This window comes from Trachurus japonicus, chromosome 4, assembly GCF_045865225.1.
Source record: "Trachurus japonicus isolate A0001 chromosome 4, Traja_1.0".
Classification (NCBI taxonomy): Eukaryota; Metazoa; Chordata; class Actinopteri; order Carangiformes; family Carangidae; genus Trachurus; species Trachurus japonicus.
This window is the reverse complement of record NC_140910.1, coordinates 3,015,671-3,038,211: the sequence shown is the minus strand read 5'-3', so window position 1 is coordinate 3,038,211 and position 22,541 is coordinate 3,015,671. Positions and strand designations below refer to the sequence as shown.

General features: G+C 44.7%; 1 protein-coding gene across 6 annotated transcripts in view; it reads left to right on the top strand.

Moving 5' to 3' along the window:
• Positions 1 to 22,541, top strand: part of dab1a (DAB adaptor protein 1a) — a 95,815-nt gene that overhangs the window by 28,828 nt on the left and 44,446 nt on the right. For all 6 annotated transcript variants that reach the window (XM_085773412.1, XM_085773410.1, XM_085773409.1 and 3 more), the window contains exon 2: positions 7,615 to 7,899. In XM_085773412.1, coding sequence (XP_085629538.1) covers positions 7,830 to 7,899 — 70 coding nt within the window. In that variant the 5' untranslated portion in view covers positions 7,615 to 7,829. The remainder of the gene's footprint in view (positions 1 to 7,614; positions 7,900 to 22,541) is intronic.

Below are 22,541 nucleotides of genomic sequence, written 5' to 3'. Positions count from 1 at the left end.
GCAGGAAAAAAAAACTAAATATTTGGAGCTGTGTTTTCAAAGAGGGGAGGCGGGGGGAGGGAGTTTGAGTGCTCGTGGTGGAAACAAAGGAGTAAGCTCCAGGTGTTGCCGGGTGCTCTTGAAGTTGAAACATTTTTGAGAGACGAAAAAAGCACAAGGCTTGCTTCAGGCACTCACACACAAGGAAACAAGGTGATGTGTAAAAGGCCTGTAATTAATCAGGGGATGGATACAGGATAAAAAAGACGCCGATTTGGAGCTGTGTCTTGTCAAAATCAATATGACTGAACTGTATATGAAAGGCTACCTGGCTTTTAATTTGAAGGGCCAGATACAGCAAGTCATGACACTCACACTGTCAGTTTTTTTTTTGTTGTTTGTTTTTTTACACAGAATGGGAGGTCCCTATTTTTTTTGTCAAAAGCGACTTTTTCCCATGTTGTTACAGATGTTTCTGGTTTGGAGACGCCGGCGTGAAAGCACGTATCACTGCTGTTTTCAACCATTAGCGGGTGCTGCCGTGAGCCCCGTCCCCGTCCCAAAGCACTCACCGGCGGTCAGTCTCACGGAACAGTCCCATAGATCCATTATAGTCCCCGCTGCAGTCGGAGACCCGCACCGCTCCATGCCACTGACCCTCCACCCCACCCGTCTTACACAGACTTAGCTCAGTCACTTACCCACCTCATCTACTGTGTTTATTGGTGATAATCGGGCATACTGCCTGTAATAACTGTAAAATCCGACCGGCTTGTTGAAGCGGAGAGCAGCGCTGTCCTTTTTTTTTTTGGGCAGCGCCGTTGTTACAGGTGATGCACATGAACCTTGACCCATCTACTGTATGTTTATGTGCATTTGAGAATTGATTTTGAAGTGAATTGAGACACCCAAAGCTTCACATCCCTACAGCAGCCTTTTGAAAAGAGAGCATTAGTTCAGCTAAATGTAGCAGTTTACTTTAAAATGGTTCAGATATATTGCTGCTGAATAAATCTTAAAAACTGACACACATGTGATGTGCATTTTTGGGGGAAATGTGGCTCCTGATAGAGTCTGTAGACATCATCATCATCATTCAACTTTTTCACACGGTCTGGTGTTAAAAAAGCAAACAATCGCAAAAATCAGAAATATCAAAGAATCGCAATTTAACAAAGAGGAACAAGAAAAAGTATCGAATCAGGAGGAAAGCATCGTCCCAGCCCTAATCACTGTCCTGTGTTTATTTCTAAAACGTCAACCTGAAGAGAAGTTTTGGTGAAATCCAGTGGTACTGATGTTGTATGAGGGTTGTGATGGGGTGTGCATCACGCTGTAGTTATGCTGTGAAGTGATTATATGTAATTCGACAGTTGCCTCTCAGCAGGTGATAACTGAATTGACCCATGATGTTGTTTGCCCTGCCTGGCAGCCAAACAGTAACGGTCTCCACCCTCAGCCAAACACCAACTGTGCTCAGATGGTCGGCTGGAGAGATTTCATTTTACACATTTATGTTCAGCATTTAGTGAAGATAGAACTAAAGTGTCAGTGAAGTCTGAAGACTCTATCTAGTATAAGTTTCTGGTCTTTGCTCCACTCGTTTGCGCCAACTTGGGGCAGATCTGTTTTACCAGTCACATCGCCCAGCAGCTCACTGTTTCTCCTCTGTGAGTGCACGTGATGACATCACTCCCTGCTGCTTTGAGAGAGGTGAAGACTACAAGAGGAAACTGGGTCGGTCAGTTCTTTTTATCAAGTTCACCTGCATTTAAAAACCTGTGTCTATGTGCTCATTTTGACGGTGTTTTGTTTTAAATCAAAGCTGACTGTCCTCAAGAAAAAAAATGTGAGCTGATCAGGATTATGTTTAATCGTTAGAGCAGGAGTGTCAAACATGCGGCCCGTGAGCCAAAACTGGCCCACCAGAGCGTCCAATCTGGCCCGCGGGATGAATTTACCAGATGTAAAAATTAATAACAGAAGAGGCATTATGTTGTAGAAATTGCAGCTATTTTTCTCAAGAAATTTCAGGTTGGTCCTAATATGTTTTGTAAAAGGATAGTTCATTAATGTCTTAATCTTAATAATGCACTTCTTTGCACTAAAACAAAGAGAAAAGTTTAGAGTTTTTATTACCTATAAGATATTATGTTATTATTTTCCAGTCCGGCCCACTTGAGATCAAACTGCACTTAATGTGGCCCCTGCGTTAGAGTTTTATGAGGCTGTTTACTGATGGGTGACAGGTGGAGCAGGAGGAGGAGCTGGAGCAGAAACAGGAGCGGTAGAACTGGTTGGTTTTGAACAACCAAATGATTTTACTGGCTGTTGTCAGTTTTATAAGTCCAATACACACACCTGATTCACTTGAACATGTCTTGTGAAAGTAGCTCATGTGAGAGGTTTAAACTGGTAACAGTTATCAGGTGATCTAGGTGCAGCATTCATAAAAAGACCAATTCAATGAGCCTTTAATGATTAATCCATTATCGATCATTAACGAGGCCACTGATTGATTGGTGGAATCAGTTTTCTCCAGAAACCATCAGCCACACACACACACACACACACACACACACACACACACACACACACACACACACACACACACACACACACACACAGGCCTGGATGGGCGGCTGTGCAGCTGCCACATGTTTAATCATGTATCTGTCAGTCATCTTTTAACACTAATGTCTCACTCGGAGACAGTGATGAATGACGCTGCTCTCCGTTCATCGTTGACTGAGTGCTGGGCAAAGTGCAGCGACACACAGCAGTTACAAAGGTGTGATACTGAACTTTGAACCGGAGCTCATGTTCTCAGATCTCTATCTCGTCCCTCTTCCTCTCTCTCTCATACAAAGTCTAACTCGTTCACCCATCGGCGCGTCTTGTCCTCTAACCTCTGTAAGTTGATCTCTCACCCTTTCCTCACTTCATTTTCGGCTGCTCTCTGTTTTCATTCTTCTGAGTTGGTTGGACCTGCAGAGCCGAGTGGACACACACTGGTAGGTCTCGGTGTTTTGGTATCTCCAGTTTTCTCTCTTGAGATATAAACCGCTGCTTGTTGCAGACAGCGCTGATGTTGACTGACTCATGTGCTGCATCGGTTGACATTTCAAGGATCATTTCACCACCTGGGTCCCTGGGACGTCATGAGATTATGTTTGATTGTTAATGTAGTTACTGTACTGTAAAGAAGAGATTTTCATTTACCCTTCTCCATACGAACCATGACGGAGCGTAACACCGGGTAACCTTTAGCACACGCAGGCGTGGTTATTCATCAACGAGTACAGCTCTGAGGAGAAATGTGTTGCTGATAAGGAGTCTCTCTGAAATGGTGTCAGGATACAAAGGTGGCATTGAAGCAAAGGGGGGGGGGGAGGAGGAGGAGGGGGGGGGGGTGCTTTAGATGGACAGAGCACAGATACTGAGAAAGGTAATGTAGAGGAGGAGGAGGCTTGTGATTATTCATTATTGAGATGGCAGGAGAGTTGAATGAGTGCAGCCACTAATCTAACTGAGCCTGATGGACAGAACACAATTACCCTGAGAGAGTAGGAGGTGGGCGAGAAAGAGCGAGAGATGGGGGGGAGGAGGGAGAGCCGGCACCCACCCACCCTCCCTCCCTCTCTCCTTCCCTCCCCCCATTCTCTCTCTTCATTTCGTTTTCTTTTTTCTCTCCATTCGCCTGGCAGACTTTACTGTAGCTGCAGATGATTTCTGGGCATTAAGCTCCTGTTGGCAGCATCCTGTTTATCCAGTCACACACATGTACAGTGGAGGCACACAGACACACACACACACACCGAGCCTCACATCACACACTCGCGCCTGTTGGCAGCGCCCCATATACGGACGTCCAATTCACTGCCCGTGCCCTTCTCCTTCCTTCCTTCCTTCCTTCCTTCCAGTCTGTGTCTCTTTCCTGGTTGGGTTTCGCACTGATGTCTAAATCCAGACGCGCTAAGCCATGTTCACATCCTACTCTGCTGCTACTTTTAGCTGGCAGTGCTGATTCCAGGTCAGACCATCAGTGTTTGCGCTATATGGCTTTTCCACGGTTACCGCTCCTCCCGTCACGTTAGTCTGTGTGTGTGTGTGTGTGTGTGTGTGTGTGTGTGTGTGTGTGTACACGAGGCAGGGAATTTGTACAGCGAGACACGAGGCCGCCTTGAGAAATTAGCTTGTTCTCCCCTCCAGGGACTGTAGCTTAGATGTAGAACTCTTCCCCCCGAGTCTCTGGAGGAAGGACCATATGTCTGGAGCCGAGGAGACGTCTGGAGTGTGGTGTTGCAGCAGATTTTTCATTTTCAGCCTCAGAGTCTTGTGTCTTGCTCATTTTCACTGGCGGACCGGGGGCTGTTCTGTTCACAGCGGTCGGATGGTGTGAATTTCTTGATATAAGCGAGTGGCGCTCTCACAGGGGCAGGTCAGCTGACAGCCTGTTGTGTGTTTTGATTCAGAACATTCTGAAGTTGTGCAGCTTGTAGGGATAGACCGATGTTTTTTCAGGGCCAATTCTGATTATTAGTAATTACGGCTGATCAATTAATCGTACTTTCATCGTCATCGCAATATATACATCGCAAAATGTTGCCAAGAATGCAAAAGGAGTAAGGAGAGGAGGCAGGAGAGGGTTGAATAAAAGTTCAGTTAAATTTATTTATTGGTTTGTGGAATTTGTTCAATAAAAGTATGTTTTATATTTTTATATTCTGTGTTTAAGTGTAACTATTAGCAGGGTACCTATTAAAACAGAAAGACCCAGGAACAGCATAGTAAATATGCAAACTTAAAGCAGAAATAAGCGATATTTGTGTGTTAATATAAGTCTTAAATAGTTATATCTTCCGACAGCAATCACTTATATAGAGTGTTTGGACCGAAACACAGGTCTCCCAGTCCCTCTGCTCTGCTCTGAGCCGAGGAGAAAACTTTTCTTGTATCCTACAATTTTTATCCAATGAGGAGAGAGAACGGCATGACGGGCTGTGTGTGCAGCCAAGGGATGCGCGTGAATGTGGTGACGTAGGGACGAGGACCAATAGATCCATGACGAGGGCGGGGGCTGCTAACTCCGTCGGCTGACAAAAAGTTAGCCAAAACGACCGGATCGCTTACAAGAAGTTATGGTGCGTTCAGGGGAGCCCGTAACTCGTGTTTTTCCGACCTGTGAAGTCGTACCAGTTCACTCTGGTGCGAGTTCACGGGTCGGAAGTTACGAGTGGCCGTTATAGTGACTTTCACAGGCAACAGGTCGGAGAAACGCGAGTTGCGGGTTGCCTGGAACGCTACGAAGTCGTAAGTCGTGACTTGAAGCTGTAACTTACGGTTTCAAAAGCCTGCCTGGAACGCACCATTAGCCAAAACGACCGGATCGCTTACTTCTGCTTTAAATATTTGCTTATTTGTCGCAAGTCAGATTGTCATCGGAATACTGAACAGTGTCATTGCACATTTTGCTCTTATCGTGCAGGCCTGGAAACCGATATTTAGTACAGATATTCATTTGCAGTAAAAATGTTGATGTCAGAATTTTGAATAACACACCCTGGGATTAGACCAGTGGTTCCCAACCCATTTTGACATCACAAATTTCTGTGTGCCAGCTGAGATATGTTTATATGCTGCATTTTCAGGCGACCCCATTTGAATTCCAGGCGACCCAAGGTTGAAAAACACTGGATTAGACTGAACACAGTACAATGTTTGTTTGTTTGAAAACCCTCAATTTTTGTAGAATAACACAAACTCCAATACTCTTGGTTCAGTGGGGGCTGTGGATGGAACAGTGTTAGACAGCCAATAATCGGTAGATCTGTAGTAGCTTGGAGTTTGTGCTGGTTTGTACTGTATGGACTCTATTCTCAGACCATTTTTCACAAGCTGCTTGTGAGTCCTGTGTTGGAGACCCCTGCTGTGGATGTAAGAGAACAGATATGTTTGGTACAAGCCCCAACAAAAATCACATCCTTCATCATTTTTCTATTTTTATGAGTGAAGATGAAAGAAGCCATGACTCATTCACAACCACAGTAGCATTCAGCACCAAGATAAATTTGATTATACACTCTGCAGAAGTGAAGTGAATCTGTGTTTTTTTTTTTTTTTTTAGTAGTAGAAGTAAAGCTGTTATTTTCTGGTTTAAGGCAGCGAGGGGGTTTTTCTAGACTCTGCCTCTTTTCTGGTCCAAGTGGAGGATTAACAGCTCCAGATGCTGCCTGAAAGACTTTGCAGCTCGGAGAAGAACAGAACAAAAAGGAGGCAGGGGCAGAGGGGGACATGTTCAGGGTTACAGCTGAAGCCGCTCCTGCTCCATCCTCTCTGTGCTGATTTCACTTCCTTGGGCTTTTTCCCCGCCTCTCTCCCCTTTTACCCCCCTCTCATTATCGTACTCACCCCCTCCATGTTCCCTCACCCCTCACTTTCTTTCCACTCATTTCAATTCTCTTCTCTCTCACCCCTCTCTCTTCACACTCACTCTCTCCATCCATTTGGTGGAACAGTGCTGCTGATAATGCCTGTAATTGGAGTGACTCACACTTTTCCAGTGTGTTTGGACCAGATAAAGAATATTGTCAGCATTTTGCCGACATGGCCTCTGCTGGCAGAATTAAATGGACTCTGTTCTGTTCTGTCTGCAGCAAATTAAAAGCCTCTCAATTCATCTGTTCTCGCCCGAGGCTTACAGGGGCCTCCTATTCACACAGAAACACCGTGGAGAGGGGGAGGAAGAGAATAAGAGAGATTTCCCTCTTCCCCAAGAAGCACCAGTCTTCTTGGTTTTGTCTGAGCCTGCATTCAGCCACTGTTAGATGGAGATGGAGAAGGAAGGAGAGGTCAAGACTGATAGTGTAAAGGAGAGGTGAAGAGCAGCTCAGAAGGTAGTTGGATTCATTATGCAGGATGTCAACCCGCAGCTGTCCCCGGCTGCCGCTTTACCTCGGGATCCCCGAGTGAGAAAAGAGCTTGTCTGCACTCGTGCGTGCACATTAATGTGTGTGTGCGTGTGTGTGTGTGTGTGTGTTCATGCGACAGGGTTATTAGAGTGTGGATCGGAGTGGCTTTGGCTTGCTAGGTTGTGCTCGTCACTGCCAGGCAACACTTCAGAATAAAGTAGCAGCAGATGGGCAAAGAAGGGACAGACTGGTGGGGCCAGAGGGGCCTATCAGGCACCGGGCAGGGGGTGGCAGCACTGCTGAGGAGGCATCACAGTTTACTGCAACCTGGGTCTGATAAGTTTTGGTCATTTTTTCCTACAACTTGTAATACACAAGTGATAGTAGTTGTTATTCTATCATATTTCTGCATTATATGACTGACTTTGAGGTGGAGATGCTGTTGGAAACAGACCAAGAAGTGGATGTCTGGCAGGTTTTAACCCTCAAATCTATTTGTAAAAGTAAAGAAGGAAATGAAAATAAAGGAGCAGGTCTCTTCAGTCGGTTACCATAGGCAACACCTACTCAAGACCCCCAATCAGAAACAAGCTCATTGTCATGCCTGTTGAGAACTCTTGCTGGGTTTCGCCTGCCAGGAGTAAACACAACCTAACTGACACAAACCTCTTTCTTCCCCTCTCTCTCTCTTTTTCTCTCTCTCTCTCTCTTTCTTTCTCTCCAGCTCTCTGTGGGTGTGTGTGGGATGTTGTGTCAGGGCTAAAGCCCATCCCTCTCCCATGAGCCTGTGTGCCCACACACACACCTGGCGCCTCCACGCACACACCCGGCGCCCACGCACGCACAGCCGGCACTGACGCTGTGAACTGGACCCCCGGAGCCCAGCGGATCCCAGCGGAGCCAAGCGGAGCGGTTGTCTAGCCCAGTTGGAGTCTGAGGATGTCAACAGAGACAGAGCTACAGCCAGCGGTCAGGCCCAGCAGCGTCAGACGGGACTCCAAGAGGAAAGGTAAGCACGCGGTCACACAGGTCTGGTAGTGTTTAAACGTTCAAAAGACTATACATAGGAACAGTTCAAAGACTGAAACAACAAGCAAACTCTTACAAATGGTGAAAATAAGCTGCTCGCTATTCCCATTTCAAACCAGCTACAACAGTAAAACGCAGGTTTTCATTAATCACTGTGGCTGCTAGCTGGTTAGTTTACCGCCTCTCACTGAGGCTCTGGTGGAGAAAAAACTCTTGATGTCTGTTTTTTGGTGACCTGATATCTACAAGCTACAAAAACTTGTTGCCATGGAATATTTGAAGTTGTGTGTGATGCGGCTGAGGCATCAGAGGACAGTCTGAGAGTCATCTGACAAAGTTTTCACCCAGGCTTGAAGTGCGGACTGACACTGATAACTGATGTTGACATCACACTGACCCACTTCCTCTGCGTCTGGCAGTATGTGAGAGAGACAGGCCCCCGTCCTCTCACTAGAGATGAGTATCGTTTAGGTTTTATACGATACGGGTGCCAAACCGGTACTTTTGAAACGTGTCGGTGCTTAAACGGTGCCCGAACCGGTGCTTAAAGAATGGAAAACCAGTTAATGGGAAGAAATGGCCCTACCAGACTGTGGCGGGCCACCACAGTCTTGTTGGGGCCCGCCACAGTCTCTCACAAAAAAAAAAATTAAACAATGTTTCACCATCTCTCACGCGTGTGGTCGCAACACACGTACGCACACATATACACACACGTACGTACACACACAGACACGGGCGCATGGACAGGTCGCGCTTGGCCACTAATAAACGGTAAATGCGCTATATCACGCTAATTGTACAGTGTTCAAAGTACAGAGGACGACTGATTCCCTCCAAACAAACCTATTAAGGCAACAACGGCTCGCCAGCCTGTCAAACACGCTGCAATGAAACAGCAGCAAAAGGAGGAAATGTCTCTGATATGAACGTCTGAAAACACCTGCGGGATAACCACCCGGCTTTGTACTCCAAAGTAAAGGTAAATACACGGTAACTTAATGTCAATTTACCTAACGTAACACTTAAAGGGACATTGTGTAACTTCTATTCACGAAAATCAATTATTTGGTTTAAAAGTATATTTTTCATTCATCAGTAATCGCCCCCATCAACAAACTGAAGTGTTCCTTTCAGCTCTGAATTTGCCGTTCATATCATTCATATCTACATGGAGCGGGTAAGCTCGGTGCTGGCTGCCATGTGGTGTCGCCATGTTTTTACATTCAGTGACAGCGTGACGGTAGGAAACCACGGAAACTCAGCGGAGACACCGGAGCTGTCGGCTCAGGTCGAGGTGGCGTCTGTGAAAAGTCACCACGGTAACGCAGTGAGGAGGAATGGAGCGTTAGACTGATGCTGCATTCACCTGCAGTCGGGCAGACGGCCGTCGCTAACAAACCAGATGTCATTTTAGTCACAGAAGTGGAGAGAAAGCCGGTAAAACGTGGGTCAGGTAAACAATACGACATCACCATGACAACATTGTCACGTGTATTGTTTTGCCTCATGCTGACGGACCACTTGTTTACATAGAGGCTTGTTTATGCCGTTACGTGCAGCGGCTGTCGTCCGTCTGCCCAATTTCACGTGAATGCAGCATGAAAAATACGATTGAGTTGCTTGTGATATACAACCGCAACGCTAGATGGGAGTAATTCCTACACAATGTACCTTTAATTGGTAGGAATTCAATTGGTAGGAATTTAATTGTTAGCGTGGCATTTCTAAGAAAACAAAAATACTGTCCTGATCTTCACCTGTTGATGTACACATATTGTAGTGTAGAGGCTCACAGTGGTATTTATATGTCAAAAATATGATGATAACATCATATGATGCAGTCAGTCTGTATCAGCTGAGGTTTGATAACTTGCCCTTGTGAGATTGTGACATAGGTTTGTATTCACTGCAGTGCAGCATCCGTCTGTCTGCACATCCATCACGTCAGTAATGTAATGACCATTAACTAAATGTAGTGTTGCACTGGGAAGAGTATTGAGATTACACTTATTCAATAACGATGCTCTGAGGGCTCATATACACAAACACACCATCATCAGCTCCTCTTCCCCTCTTTGCTAATTGTGTCTTGATTTGCTGCTGTTGTGTCTGGTTTCGCCGGCGATCATGATGGATTCTGATTGGCTCTATGACAGGATGCAGGGCTGCTGTTGTTTGTGGCTAATTAACAGGTGCCGGTGGGGGGAGAGAGGGGGTTGGCGCCGCTGTACAGTAGGGCTGCCCTCCCAAACAGGTGCAGGAATGTTGTGGTGGTGGTTGGTGAGAAGCAAACAGATCCAGGTGTGCAGGGCTCCAGAGGCAGGTGCTGGGTGGTCTGAGAGCAGAGGTGATGCCAGGGGCCAGACTGGGGGGGTAGGGGGGCAGACTGGCAGCCATCACCCAGCTGCCGGGCGCCAGCTGCCCAGCGACAGGGAGTGACGCCCGGGCCTTCTCTGAATAAGCATCTGATTGATGGAGCAAAAACTCCGGACACCGTTGGGAACAGCACTTAATGGTTTTACGCACACATTCACACTCACACACTCACACACACACACACACACACACACACACACACACACACACACACACACACACTCACTATCACCTGCAGCAGATGCCTCATTGCACACTGTGAGCTGCAGCCCCTGCAACAAGCGTTGGACAGCGTGTGGGGAAGGCTGAATGCCTCTCATGTCCTATTTAGAAACAGTATTGTTCTGCTGCAATGGAGATCATGTTCATCATTCAGACTGCTCTCCATATTTGGGGATGCGCGTGCGAACACACATACACACAAACACACAAAAACACAACACACAGGGAACTGGGATTGAAGCCCAGAAGAGCATATGAGAGGAAAGATGAATGGTTCGCCTTCAGCATTCAGACTCCAGTCTTTCTCTTCCTCTCTCACTCTCTCTCTCTCTCTCTCTCTCTCTCTCCCACACACACACACACACACACACACACACACACACACACACACACACACACACACACACACACCGTTTCACACCTTATGGCTGCGTTTCTTCTTTTAAAAAATTGCATAGAATTTGTTAAACTACAGATTCCTCTGATCTGGGTCATTCATCCCAATAGGCACATACACGCGCACACACACGCACACTCAAAGACATAGATACACACGCAAACACATACTCTCTCTGCAGGGTGATGAAAGTCAAATGCAATCATATATCAAACACAAGTAACAAGCGTGCTGTGGGAATAGGACACTTTGATAATGTTCCTGTTGTTGTGCTTCATGTGTGTGACCTGGAAGCCTGGTGTACATACACTACACACACATGTCCCCGTCTCTGTCCAGCCTCCTACGTCCTGTCTCTGAGTGGAAATAGATCCAGAGAGTTGCTAACCATCACTGGCAGCTCTGCTGTTGTGTGAGAGTCCCTGCTGAATAGTCCCTCATTCTGCTAATATCCTTCCTCATCCTCTTCCTCCTCCCACTGGTCTGACTCCTAAATGACCTTGCCCCGGATGAGCGAGACACAGAGGAAAGACTGATCACGAATAGAGAGAGAGAGAGAGAGAGACTAATGAGTCAATGTGACGGAGAGCTGTTTAATCTCAGGCCTTTGTTTCACAGTTCTGTGGAGAAGAATGGAGAAAGAAAAGACTACGGCACTGCAGCGTGTCACACATTAATCACAGATCGTGTGTGCGTCCGGGTCTATGCATCACTGTGTATCTGTGGTATCTGTGAGCACACGTGTGTGTGTGATGTGTGTTTTTTTTTTCTTCTTTTTTTTTACACACAATTATGTTTGATGGTGAGCCCAGAGGTCATTCCTCTGAGACACTCTTTTCTCTGCTGGAAGGTTTTATTGAATTACCATGACAAGGTAGAGATAACCTCTGACCTTTAGTATTCACATGACCCGAGCTGAGTGACTGCAGCTTTTTGCTTCCTCTGACAGTAAATGAGTCTTTCTTTTCGGTCAGGCTCTTCAGTCTAACAATCTTTATTAATGCTTAATTAATCCAGAGAGATGCCTGCTTTCTACCCCTCAACCCTCCTCCCTCCTCCTCTTCACCCTCTTCTTGTTACCTGCAGTTCATCATGATGCAGATAGTAAATGAATCTGATTGGCCTGTGGCTCTTTACAGCCTCACAATAGCTCCCCACTGCTCCTTGTGACAGGTTGCAGTTCAACCACAGTTGAATGTTTAACTGAACAGTTTTAGAGACCTGAAGAAACTAAACCCTGTTGCGGCAGGTTTCATTGAGCTGTTTATTTCATATTGCTCTGTCATAAATCCATGATCATCTGAGCTCATATAGTCATTAAAAAGGATTAAACCTATGACAAATAAGATTTTGAAAGTGTAACGTGGATGAAAGTCCAGTGTCGTACCAGTGGGTTAGAAGAACCACAATGGATATTATTATAAGTATATTACATAAGTGTCATTATTCTGGACAGAGGTTCACAAGGCAAATGTCACTGATTGGTTGATATTAGAGACGCCCTGATTGGTCAGCTGCTGATCATGATCAGCTGATGTCATAGATCACCTGTGGTTAATTCTGTGTGTCTGCAGCTGACAGTGTGCTCCCACCTCTCACCTTGTTCACCACACTGGTGTATGATGACAAACCAGCAAAACCTGTTGGCAATGGAGCCAGAAATGATCAATATGGATCTGTTGTTGTTACAGTAGATGATTGGTGGAAGGAATCTGTGGCAAAATAGTATGATCACAGTGTCCCCAGACTCCCCAGTTAATATTTGTGTAAAAGGTTGTTAGTTTGACTTAACATGGACACTGTGATTTTTACCTGATCAGATTCCTGTGGCCTGTTTATTGATCAGCATCAGCTTAACATGTTTGTGCACTGTATGAGAAGTGAACATCATTTGTTGGAGTAACATATTATGTAGTATTTTACACATTTTTTCACAGCTATATTTTTATTGGGTCTCTCAGAATACATTCAGCCAATCAGAGACATCGGAAGAACTCAGTAGTAGTAGTAGAGTTTTTTTTTTATACCACAGATATTTGTTACAGATCTTTTCTCATGGATTGACTTCAAATAAAATAATGTGTAAAATGTGGACATTTAAATCATAGTGAAGTTTTTCAGGACTTGCACTTTCTTTAGTGTTGGTGTTGTGTTGTGTTGTGTTGTGTTGTGTTGTGTTGTGTTGTGTTGTGTTGTGTTGTGTTGTGTTGTGTTGTGTTGTGTTGTGTTGTGTTGTGTTGTGTTGTGTTGTGCTGTGCTGTATATGAATAAACGAGTACAGTCAGATCCTTAGAGTGGATGTTTGCTTAATAGTATAACAGCCTGATATTCTTCATTATCAATAAAACATGAAGTTGACAGTCTGCCAGTACAAACACTTTTCTGTGAATGTCAAATTAGAACAGTGAGCCTGTTTGACATTCGTGAGGAGCCCAACAGCCTCCACTTAAAGCTTCTTCATCTCAATGCCTACCTGCTGCTGAGGCGCCTCACTCTGGGGAATCTTTCAATCACTGTGCAACTAAATCATTCTGACATAACAATGTAGGATTTCAAATTCTCACTTGCCTTGTATTAAAGGTAATAATGAATATGTGTTATGTCGTTCAATCTCCGGAGGATCGATAGTTTTCTACTATAAACAGGGGACAAATATTGTCATGTGCAAACCAAACGGCAGAGACACGGCAGAGTTATTTCACTGTGTTCTAATTCAGCTCGGTTGCGTAATAGAAAAACAGATTGTTTGCCGTTTTCATTCACAGCTGATGCAGTGTGAAGTTCAGCTTGTACAGCAACTGCATCCTGACAAAAGCACGACTTGAGTTCATGACAGTGAGATTTTCACTCGCTGAATAACAATCTGTTGCTCTGGCTCTGTGCCTGTATGTATGGACAATCAACCAGTGTTCCAGTCTGGCCAACTCTTTGATAGTTGCCACTGTGATTGGCAGCGTGTCTGTCCGAGTGGCTGCTCTGGCAGGTGACCAGCAGTCACATGTTCATCCGGCTGCTCTTTGTTTCTAAACGCTGACTCATGAATACACTAACAGTGACTTTGGAGTTTTAGGATTTTGAGGTATCATATTGATTAGGTCAGAGGTCTTCAACAGTGGGTCCATGACCCCTAGGGGTACTGCAAAGGTACTGCAGGGGCGGTCGCAAAATGTTTGGTTGTTTAGAATTTTTTTTTTTTTCCTTTCAAATTTATGTCACAAATAAAAACCTCAATTTGAATAGTTTGTCTGCATGATTGTCACGCAATTGACAGACATTGTTGATATTGGCATTGGTATCAGTTAACAAGGTCTATTTATAAATGACAGTGGCACAGCACCATACTCACTGTACATGTTTAATATATGAACACATGTATTATTTGAATAGCTTAGTGGTGAATGAATGAATAACAAGGTATGTTTATACATGGCACCAGGCCCAATTTCAGGGTGTAAAATTAACATCCGCCAAGCGCCAATGGTGGGTAAAAAAATTAGTTTGGCGTGTAAAACAAAAACGCAAACCTGCCAGTGGCCGATGGAACATTTTTAATTGCAATTCCTTTGCCACAGAGTTTATTTCTATAGCTAGCCCCTATAGGGAACCGTCAGGGTTCTGTTCTGTCCATCTTGTCGGGGTTTATTGCTCATCATCCCGCTAATTATAAATTGCCTCTGAAAAAAACTGCTGGCAGCGGTTGAACAAGCCTTAATCTACATACATATAACAACAGCTGATCACTGGCGATGAAAACTTTTATGCACTTAATGCGCACTCACAACCCAACACAACGCCGTGTATTCGTGTCTGTCGGCCCAGCTCCACAGACCTGCTCCCTCAGGTTGTGTCTCTCCTACTGTTTCCCACGGAGCTCTGCCCCGTCTGAAAGGTGAAGGAAGCCCGTATGTGGAAAGACGTCACCTCCGAGATATAGAATGTGTATTACAGAAGAGAAACACACATTTCAGGACAGAACAGACATGTCATGTGATTTTCAGCCTCCTTTTAGTATATTTAACAGAGGAGAGACAGTAATGTTCTCAGCTGCCACGATGTGCAGCTTTTTAAATGTTGGATTTTCATGCTAAAAACGTAAGGCAATTACTTTTAGTCAAACAAGGCATGATTTTTGTCTGGTTTGGCCGGTACATTTTTGGAGGTCACTAGCCAATGATGACGATGAGGTAAAAAGTTAATTTTACACCCAGCCCAGTTTAACACAATTTTATCCAATATATATCAAAGCTGCTCCATCTCTCCATCAGTTTAGGGCTCCCTGGCCTGAAAAATGTTGAAGACCCCTGGATTAGGTCATGAAATGTTAAAATCACACACTCACTTCCTGTCTGTGGTAACAAAACACAAGTCAATCAACATCAGCTCCTGTTGGTTGTCGAGGCTTCAGCTGGATTATCGTCAATCGTCAACAGTCAGGTCCAGTTGCCTTTGACTCAGCCTCTGCTGGACTCTGCAGCCTTGGACACATGCAGACAACTGTCCTCGCAACTCAGAAAAATCACGACTCTCCCACAGTGGGATTTGTCCGAGGATGTGTGGGAGGGTGTTTCTACAATGTAGCTGCTGGCAGCCGGCACCATGAAAAGAGTGGTTAAGGGTTATAGCTGTGCAGCTGTTAGCCTTTGTGTGTGTGTGTGTGTGTGTGTGTGTGTTGATACGTGTGGATACGTGTGGGTGTGTGTTTGCTCGTCTCTGGTGTGCGATTAGCAAACACATTATCTTCTTGGTGTGGATATTATGCACACATCCAGTCTATCTGGCACAATCACTGCAGCCATTTACTCTGATATCTGTCCCTGGGGAATCTTGGGAGCACAAACAACAGTATTTTGAGTGTGTGTGCTCGTGTGTGCGTGCATGTGTGTGTGTGTCTGCTATGAGAGGAAATCAGATCTGTTGCCTCCAATCAGACAGTGATTGAATTGAATTGGATGTGTGCTGCCTCGGTTGTCGGTGGAGGCCAAATAGTGGATACGGGTGGAATAGACGACAAGAGCGACACTCAGTAGCAGATAGTGACACGCACTTTCAGAGCATGGCTTTTCAGCCTCCAAACTATATTTAGAGATAACTGGCTCCTCTCTGTCCTCCCCTGCTATCGGCTGCCCTTCTTTCCCATCAGTTTATTTCTGGTAATTTAAGTGATCCATCCATCCGTCTTCTTTTCCCATCAGTCTGTGCCCTCATCTTTTTTTTTATCCAGCCACCTTTTTTCAGCCCTCTAAGGGTAAGGGTGGCGGGATGAAACCCACATCTTCTCATTCTCCAATGACACACTCCTCTGCGTCTATTCCAAAGTGCTCACAAAACTTCATCCCAGCTTTCAGATGTGACCACAGCGAATTAGCATTCAGCGCTGTAGTCAGAGAGAAATATGTATCGGTGAAAGCTTTTTATTTGCCTTCCTGAGTCTTGAACTGTGTATGTCCGTGTGTGTGTGTGTGTGTGTGTGTGTGTGGCTGCGGTAGATTGTATACTCTGTGATCCTCTCAGTATGTTCAGCTTAGTCCTCTCCTCCACACTAGTTGCCGTGGCTTTGCCCACCGCATCACTAACTACAGTCTCCATAGCAACAGTTTGCTCCCTGCTCATAATTTGCACAAAAGGGGAAAAAAACAAAAAAAACGTCCCAATGTCACCCACAGGCTCTATTAGAGGCCGATCCTGTCGCCCGCTGCACTGGTTGAAGGATCATGTGTTGAAGGGTCATTTCTTATTAGTCAGAGGTGGACAGGATGTTGTTTTCTAACCACAAACACAGCTGTCAGTGCTGAGGTGCAGCTCAATCTGTTATAATAATGATGGTAAAAAAAAATAACAGCAAAATAAATTCAATGATGTTTTGTTATGATTAGTTATTTTCTAGTTTTAACAAGTCCAGATAATGTTTTATCTTGGGCATATCACGTATCACTGTAGCAGACATGAACAACGCAGGTGTCAAAAATCAGCCTGGCAGACTTTTTCACAGAGAAGAAAATCACACATCAAGGGTACACACGGTGTATTCTTATAATATAATACATGAATAACTCTGTGTGTTTTCAAAAGTACAGCTGATGTTTTAGGAGGGGGGGGGATCTTTAGCCTTCAAGCCTCCCAGTGGACACGTCCATACACAGGTTTGATTGACAGCTGACGGACAGACAGCATTTTGTTTGCGGTGGTACTGAGAATATCTACTGTCTTTGCGCTGATGTTTTTCTCGGAGGAGAATGGAGGATGTGGTATTTACAAGGAAGATCTGTTTGCTGCTAACAGAACAAAAAAAAAACAAGTGATTTGATTTCAGTCGGACTGCGGATGAGGAAGTGATGATGGTATTTACACAGGGAAGAGATAAGAGAGAGTCAGAGACACAGAGAATCTGGCAGATGGTAGACTTTTTTCATTTCCATGCTGAATGATGTTCTTCAGCACTCCTCTGCTCCATCCCTCTCTTCCAGGACCCTGGCTGAGTGAATGAAGGGAGAGGGTTCATTACGCAAGATGAGACACAGAAAAGACAGAGAGGAGGAGGGGGACGGACAACAGCTTCAAGTGGTTCCATATTTTGGCAGAGATGACAGACATGAGAGAGGGCTTTGTTCTGGCACACTCGCCTTGGCATGAAAGAACCACTGCTGTGTTTTGAGGAGTTACCTGTGTTTCCTAATGCTTTGAACGAAAGGCCCCTAGTGTTTTTACACACACACCGATACACATCAACATATGCGCAGACACACGCCTCCAGTTAACGCAGATTGTGGGATTTAGGAGACAAATACTTTTGACACTTTCCATTCAGATATGTCTTTTAAAGCGATAGTTCAACATTTTGGTAAATTGGCCCATTGCCATAATCGCTATAGTCATAGCAGTAGGTTCCTTACCTTTATTTGTTGGTGCAAGCTATTTTTAGAACGGCGGAGCAGAGCCGTGAGCTGCTCAGAGCTACGCTACAGAGGCTAATGGGATTTCTTGGTTTCTCATCAAACTCATCAAATACACAATCCAACAACTCCAAAACGCTCTAGTGGACAAGTTGTGACCTGCACATTCACCACGCTTGTGTATTTGATGAGTTTGATGAGAGAAACCAAGAAATCCCAGCTTGCGGCTCTGCTCTGTCTTTCTAAAAATAGCTTGCACCGACAATTAAAGGTAACGAACCTACTGCTAAAACTATAGGGATTATGGCAATTGGCCAATTTGCCAAAATGTTGAACTATCCCTTCAAACACGTGCGTGTGTATGTGTGTGTATTCAGATGACTGATGGGACTGAGAAAAGAATGACAAGGACAAAGTGTGTGCTGCTTTCTCTGCCTCCTTTGATGGTGGGAAGTATTTAGAAGAAACCTCACAATGCTGCGCTCAGTAGAGAGCTACTTGTTGTTTTCCACGGTTCTATATGAACATTTTTGCAGAGGTGGAATTGTGTGTGTGTGTGTGTGACAGTAAAGTCCATGGGGGAAACTGCTTCAGCGTTGCATGACAGGATGCTAGCGGCTTGTTTACACAGCCCACTCTCTGATGCCCTGTCAGAGCCCAGAAACCACAGCGCCGCACACACCAGCAAAACGGATACATGCATACACAGAACACAGAACATGCATTATGCACATAGACACAGCTTCATGGACGCTTGCGTGTTCCCCTTCGTTAGTGAGACCAATTACCTTGTAATTAAAGCCAGGGCGGGAAACAAGCTTTGCCACCAAGACTCCTAGATAGAGAGAGGGAACGTGAGCAGAGGAGAAGAGGAGTGAGAGAGGGAGTGAAAGTGAGAGAGTCAACAGGACTGAAAAGAGCTGCATGCTGGCTGCTATTGTGGGCTTCTTATTAAATGGGGACAACATAGAAAGGAGGAGATGAAATGAAAGGGTAGAGGAGATGATTAAATAATCTCATTCCCCTATAGAACATGCTATGTGTGTGTGTCTGTGTGTGTGTGTGTGTGTGTGTGTGTGTGTGTGTGTGTGTGTGTGTGTGTGTGTGTGTGTGTGTGTGTGTGTGTGTGTGTGTGTGTGTGTGTGTGTGTGTGTTGGATGAGAGTCATTGCCTTTTAGCCTGAAAATCGTTGAAAGAAAACAAAATCGTCTAAGGACCCCCAAACTGATGGAGAGATGGAGAAGGGAACACCTTCTATATATATATTGCATAAAATTGCGTTTTATGTTTAATGTACCTTGTTAATGTGTATTTAATACTCTGAAGGCCCTCACACCATGTAACAAATAAACGACAAGAAATTGTGAAATATTCGGCGGCGAATATTTCACATCAAAACCATTCACACCAGCGGCAACATGAATATGGGACAGATGTGACAATCATATTCCAAAATTTTGCTTTGCGACGGGTGGTTCTTCGCCTCCACGTTGTGTCTTAAATCCGTTTAACACAACTACTCGTTAATTATCCCTCATGTATTCGCTATGCTACTGTCGTCTTGTTACCAGCTTTACTATATCAACACAGCAGCTCACGGTCTGATCACTGATCAATATCTGATCACTGTCCTTCATTTTTCAAGTTTATGTCCCTTGTCAAGCAAGACCAGGTGGTGAACATAGACTGTATATAAAAAGAGATGAGAAGGTAGTGAGAGCAAACACAGGTTGTTTACGTTGTTGTCATGGTGTTGTGACGTACCTCCTTTTCACGCTACATGATTGCTTGGTTGATGCGTTAATTCGCCGGGCGAAAGCTCAGAAAAATCGACCTCACTCCGAAAAAAGATTGTGTTGCATTTTCGCCGCGTAACATTTGCGGTCAGTGTGAAAGGATCCGTAATGAAAACCGGGGTTCGAAAAATAATATTGATGCGAAAAATACGTCTCTGGTGTGAAAGGGCCTTAATACACAGGTTCTTATGTTCATGGTTTTATTTTAAACATGTACAGGTACAGTGTGTAGGGGGCCGTACCACTGCCATTTATAAACATGTCATGTTAACTGATATCAATGCCAATATCAACAATGTCTGTCAGTTGCATGAGACAAGCTATTCAAATTGACATTTTTATATATAGACGTAAACGTGGAAACGAAAAAATATATATTTTTTAATTGTCTGCAGTATCTGTTGAAGACCTCTGCCTTAGATGATATCTGCTGCTATCCGCATCAGCTAATAATTCCAGTTTCACTTATTTGCTCTTAATCAACAGGCTGTTGTAAATACAGCACACTGTGTTTCACCACCTCCAGCTGAGTGTCTGTAGTTCTGATGAAAATAATAAACAAAACCCAGAACACACGCACTCTGAAAACACAGTTGCCTCTGACAGACGCGGAGCAGGGAGAGCAGCTGTTGCTCTTTGTTCTTCATTAAAAGCTTCAAGCATTTCTTAAAATTCCTCTTCTTCACTGCGCATACCAGTAAGGAAGCAGGAGAAGTAACTCTCGCCGAAATATGTTGTGCACATTCACAAAATCCTCGGCGGGTTTGTGGCTGAATACAAAGATTTCTGCACCAGAAAAAAAGTAACAACAATAACAAAGCGCGGTCCAGGCCCACGGCAAGTGTGTGCAGCTAACGCAACGGATCCTTTACAACACGCTGCAGCAAAGAGATGTGAGATGGAGTTTGAAAGCAACAACTCAATACTGTCACGATTTATAAGCAGCAAAAGGAGCTGCGAATGTTTGCAGTCAAATAAAGAGAATGTGACTAAATATCTGCAGGATAGCAGTGGAGCGGTGATGGACAGTGGTGCGCTGGCGGATTCTTCAGCTCTAATTTGCTCTGTGGTTTCTAGCACAGAGGGTAGATGGATGCCTCCGGACACAAATGCATACACACACACACACACACACACACACACACACACACACACACACACACACACACACACACACACACACTCTTATGCACAGACAGCTCAGGTGTGTGGCTGTGCCAGTCAGTCAGGTCAGAGCAATCAGTGACAGGGAGGTGGAGCAGGGGGGAAATGGAGACAGAGGGAGAAGGAAAGTTGTGGGTGTTGGCCACAGGTCCAGCTCCAACGCTTTGTTTTCATGGTGTTAAATTGATGTAAAACGCACCTGTCTGCTCGCTGAGATGACAAATTTATCATGATGATGAGACAGAAAAATGGTTTCAAAGCCTACAGGCAGAAACTCTTCAGTGTGTAACCTTTTGTAGCGCCTTCATTTGTTAAACACAAGCAGTCGTGTTGCAAATAAGACAGAAAAATGCACATCAGCAAAGGCTCAGCGCTCATTTGTTTGATGAGTGGCAACAGCACTTTATCATCTCATTTTACACCCGACGTTTCACTTCAGCAACTGTGGTTGTGTTTTTTGTTTTTTTTTGTAACGTGTTCATATGCGCACGCTGAATCAAGTGTGAGTCTATGTGTGCCAAATCAATCTGCCAGAATTAAGCATGGAGCTGTGGGGAGAACTTGTTGTTTTCTTGGCACCTGCTGTTTGTGGGTTTAAAAGAGACTGTGTGAGAGTGGGTAAAAGTGAGTGCTTCATCTGAACAAGTCTCTGATAGGTAAAAAAAAAACACACACATGCATACGCACACACAAAGAGAAAACCCCACACACACATTCAGCAGCAGGGTTTAGAAGCAGGATTAATTGGAGAGTAACTGCCGGGTTCCCTCATGTGCTGTTGAGTGTTTGTTGGGAACCGTCCCAGCTGCAGTTAAGAGCCTCTGGGTGCTGCTTCATCTGGAGCGCCACGAAACCAGCTCCACACGTTACCGGAGCAGCCACAGCAAACAAAACAGGCCTGCAGAAAGTAAATGGAGTGAGCTGCCGTCGAGAGTCACATCAGCGATTGTACTGCTGACGCTGTCCGTCGTGATGCCAGAAATCCAATCAAAGCCACGACTCCGCTTTTCTGTTCCGCAGACAGCTGCTCCATCCCTCGTTCAATCTCACCCAGTGGCCTCAGACTGCAGTGGTTCCCAACCTGTGGGCCGTGAAGATATTGCAAGTGGGCCAACAAATTATTTAAAAAAAACAAGTCCATGTTTGGTGAAAATATGAAATAATACAAAATATATGTGAGATTTTGAGTTTCAGGTTGTTTTCTGATTCCTGCAGCTGACCTCAGGCTCCAGTAGAATACGGTGGGTGCACTTGTGGGTAGGAATACAGTAGCTCAGTGGTTGAAAAAAATGTAGTGCCAAAGGAAAGTTCAGTTTTCACAGGAGGGTCAACCACTGAACATAATATTCAACATGAAGCCAAAATCGGATTATGAAGCATTCAATTACTCAATGGCTCGTACTACTATTACAGTCAGGTGTTGTCCCCGCACTATTAAATATGATAGGAGGCTGAAAATCACAGGATGTCTGTTCTGCCCTGAAATGTGTGTTTCTCTTCTATAATACACATTCTACGTAACATCGCTATGAGATAATAACGAATGTTACGAATTGTTTTCAAGGTAAATTCATGCAAAACCGCTGTTGCGCGTTCCTGTTGGGGGCAGTTTTTCAGCAAGCAGTCTCTGTATTTGCCTCTATCATAACGTTCTCTTATTATCTCATAGACACAACTCATAGTCACAACTTGTCCACCAGAGCGTTTTGGAGTCGTTGGATTGTGTATTTGATGAGTTTGATGAAGGAAGCCAAGAAATCCCATTAGCCTCCGT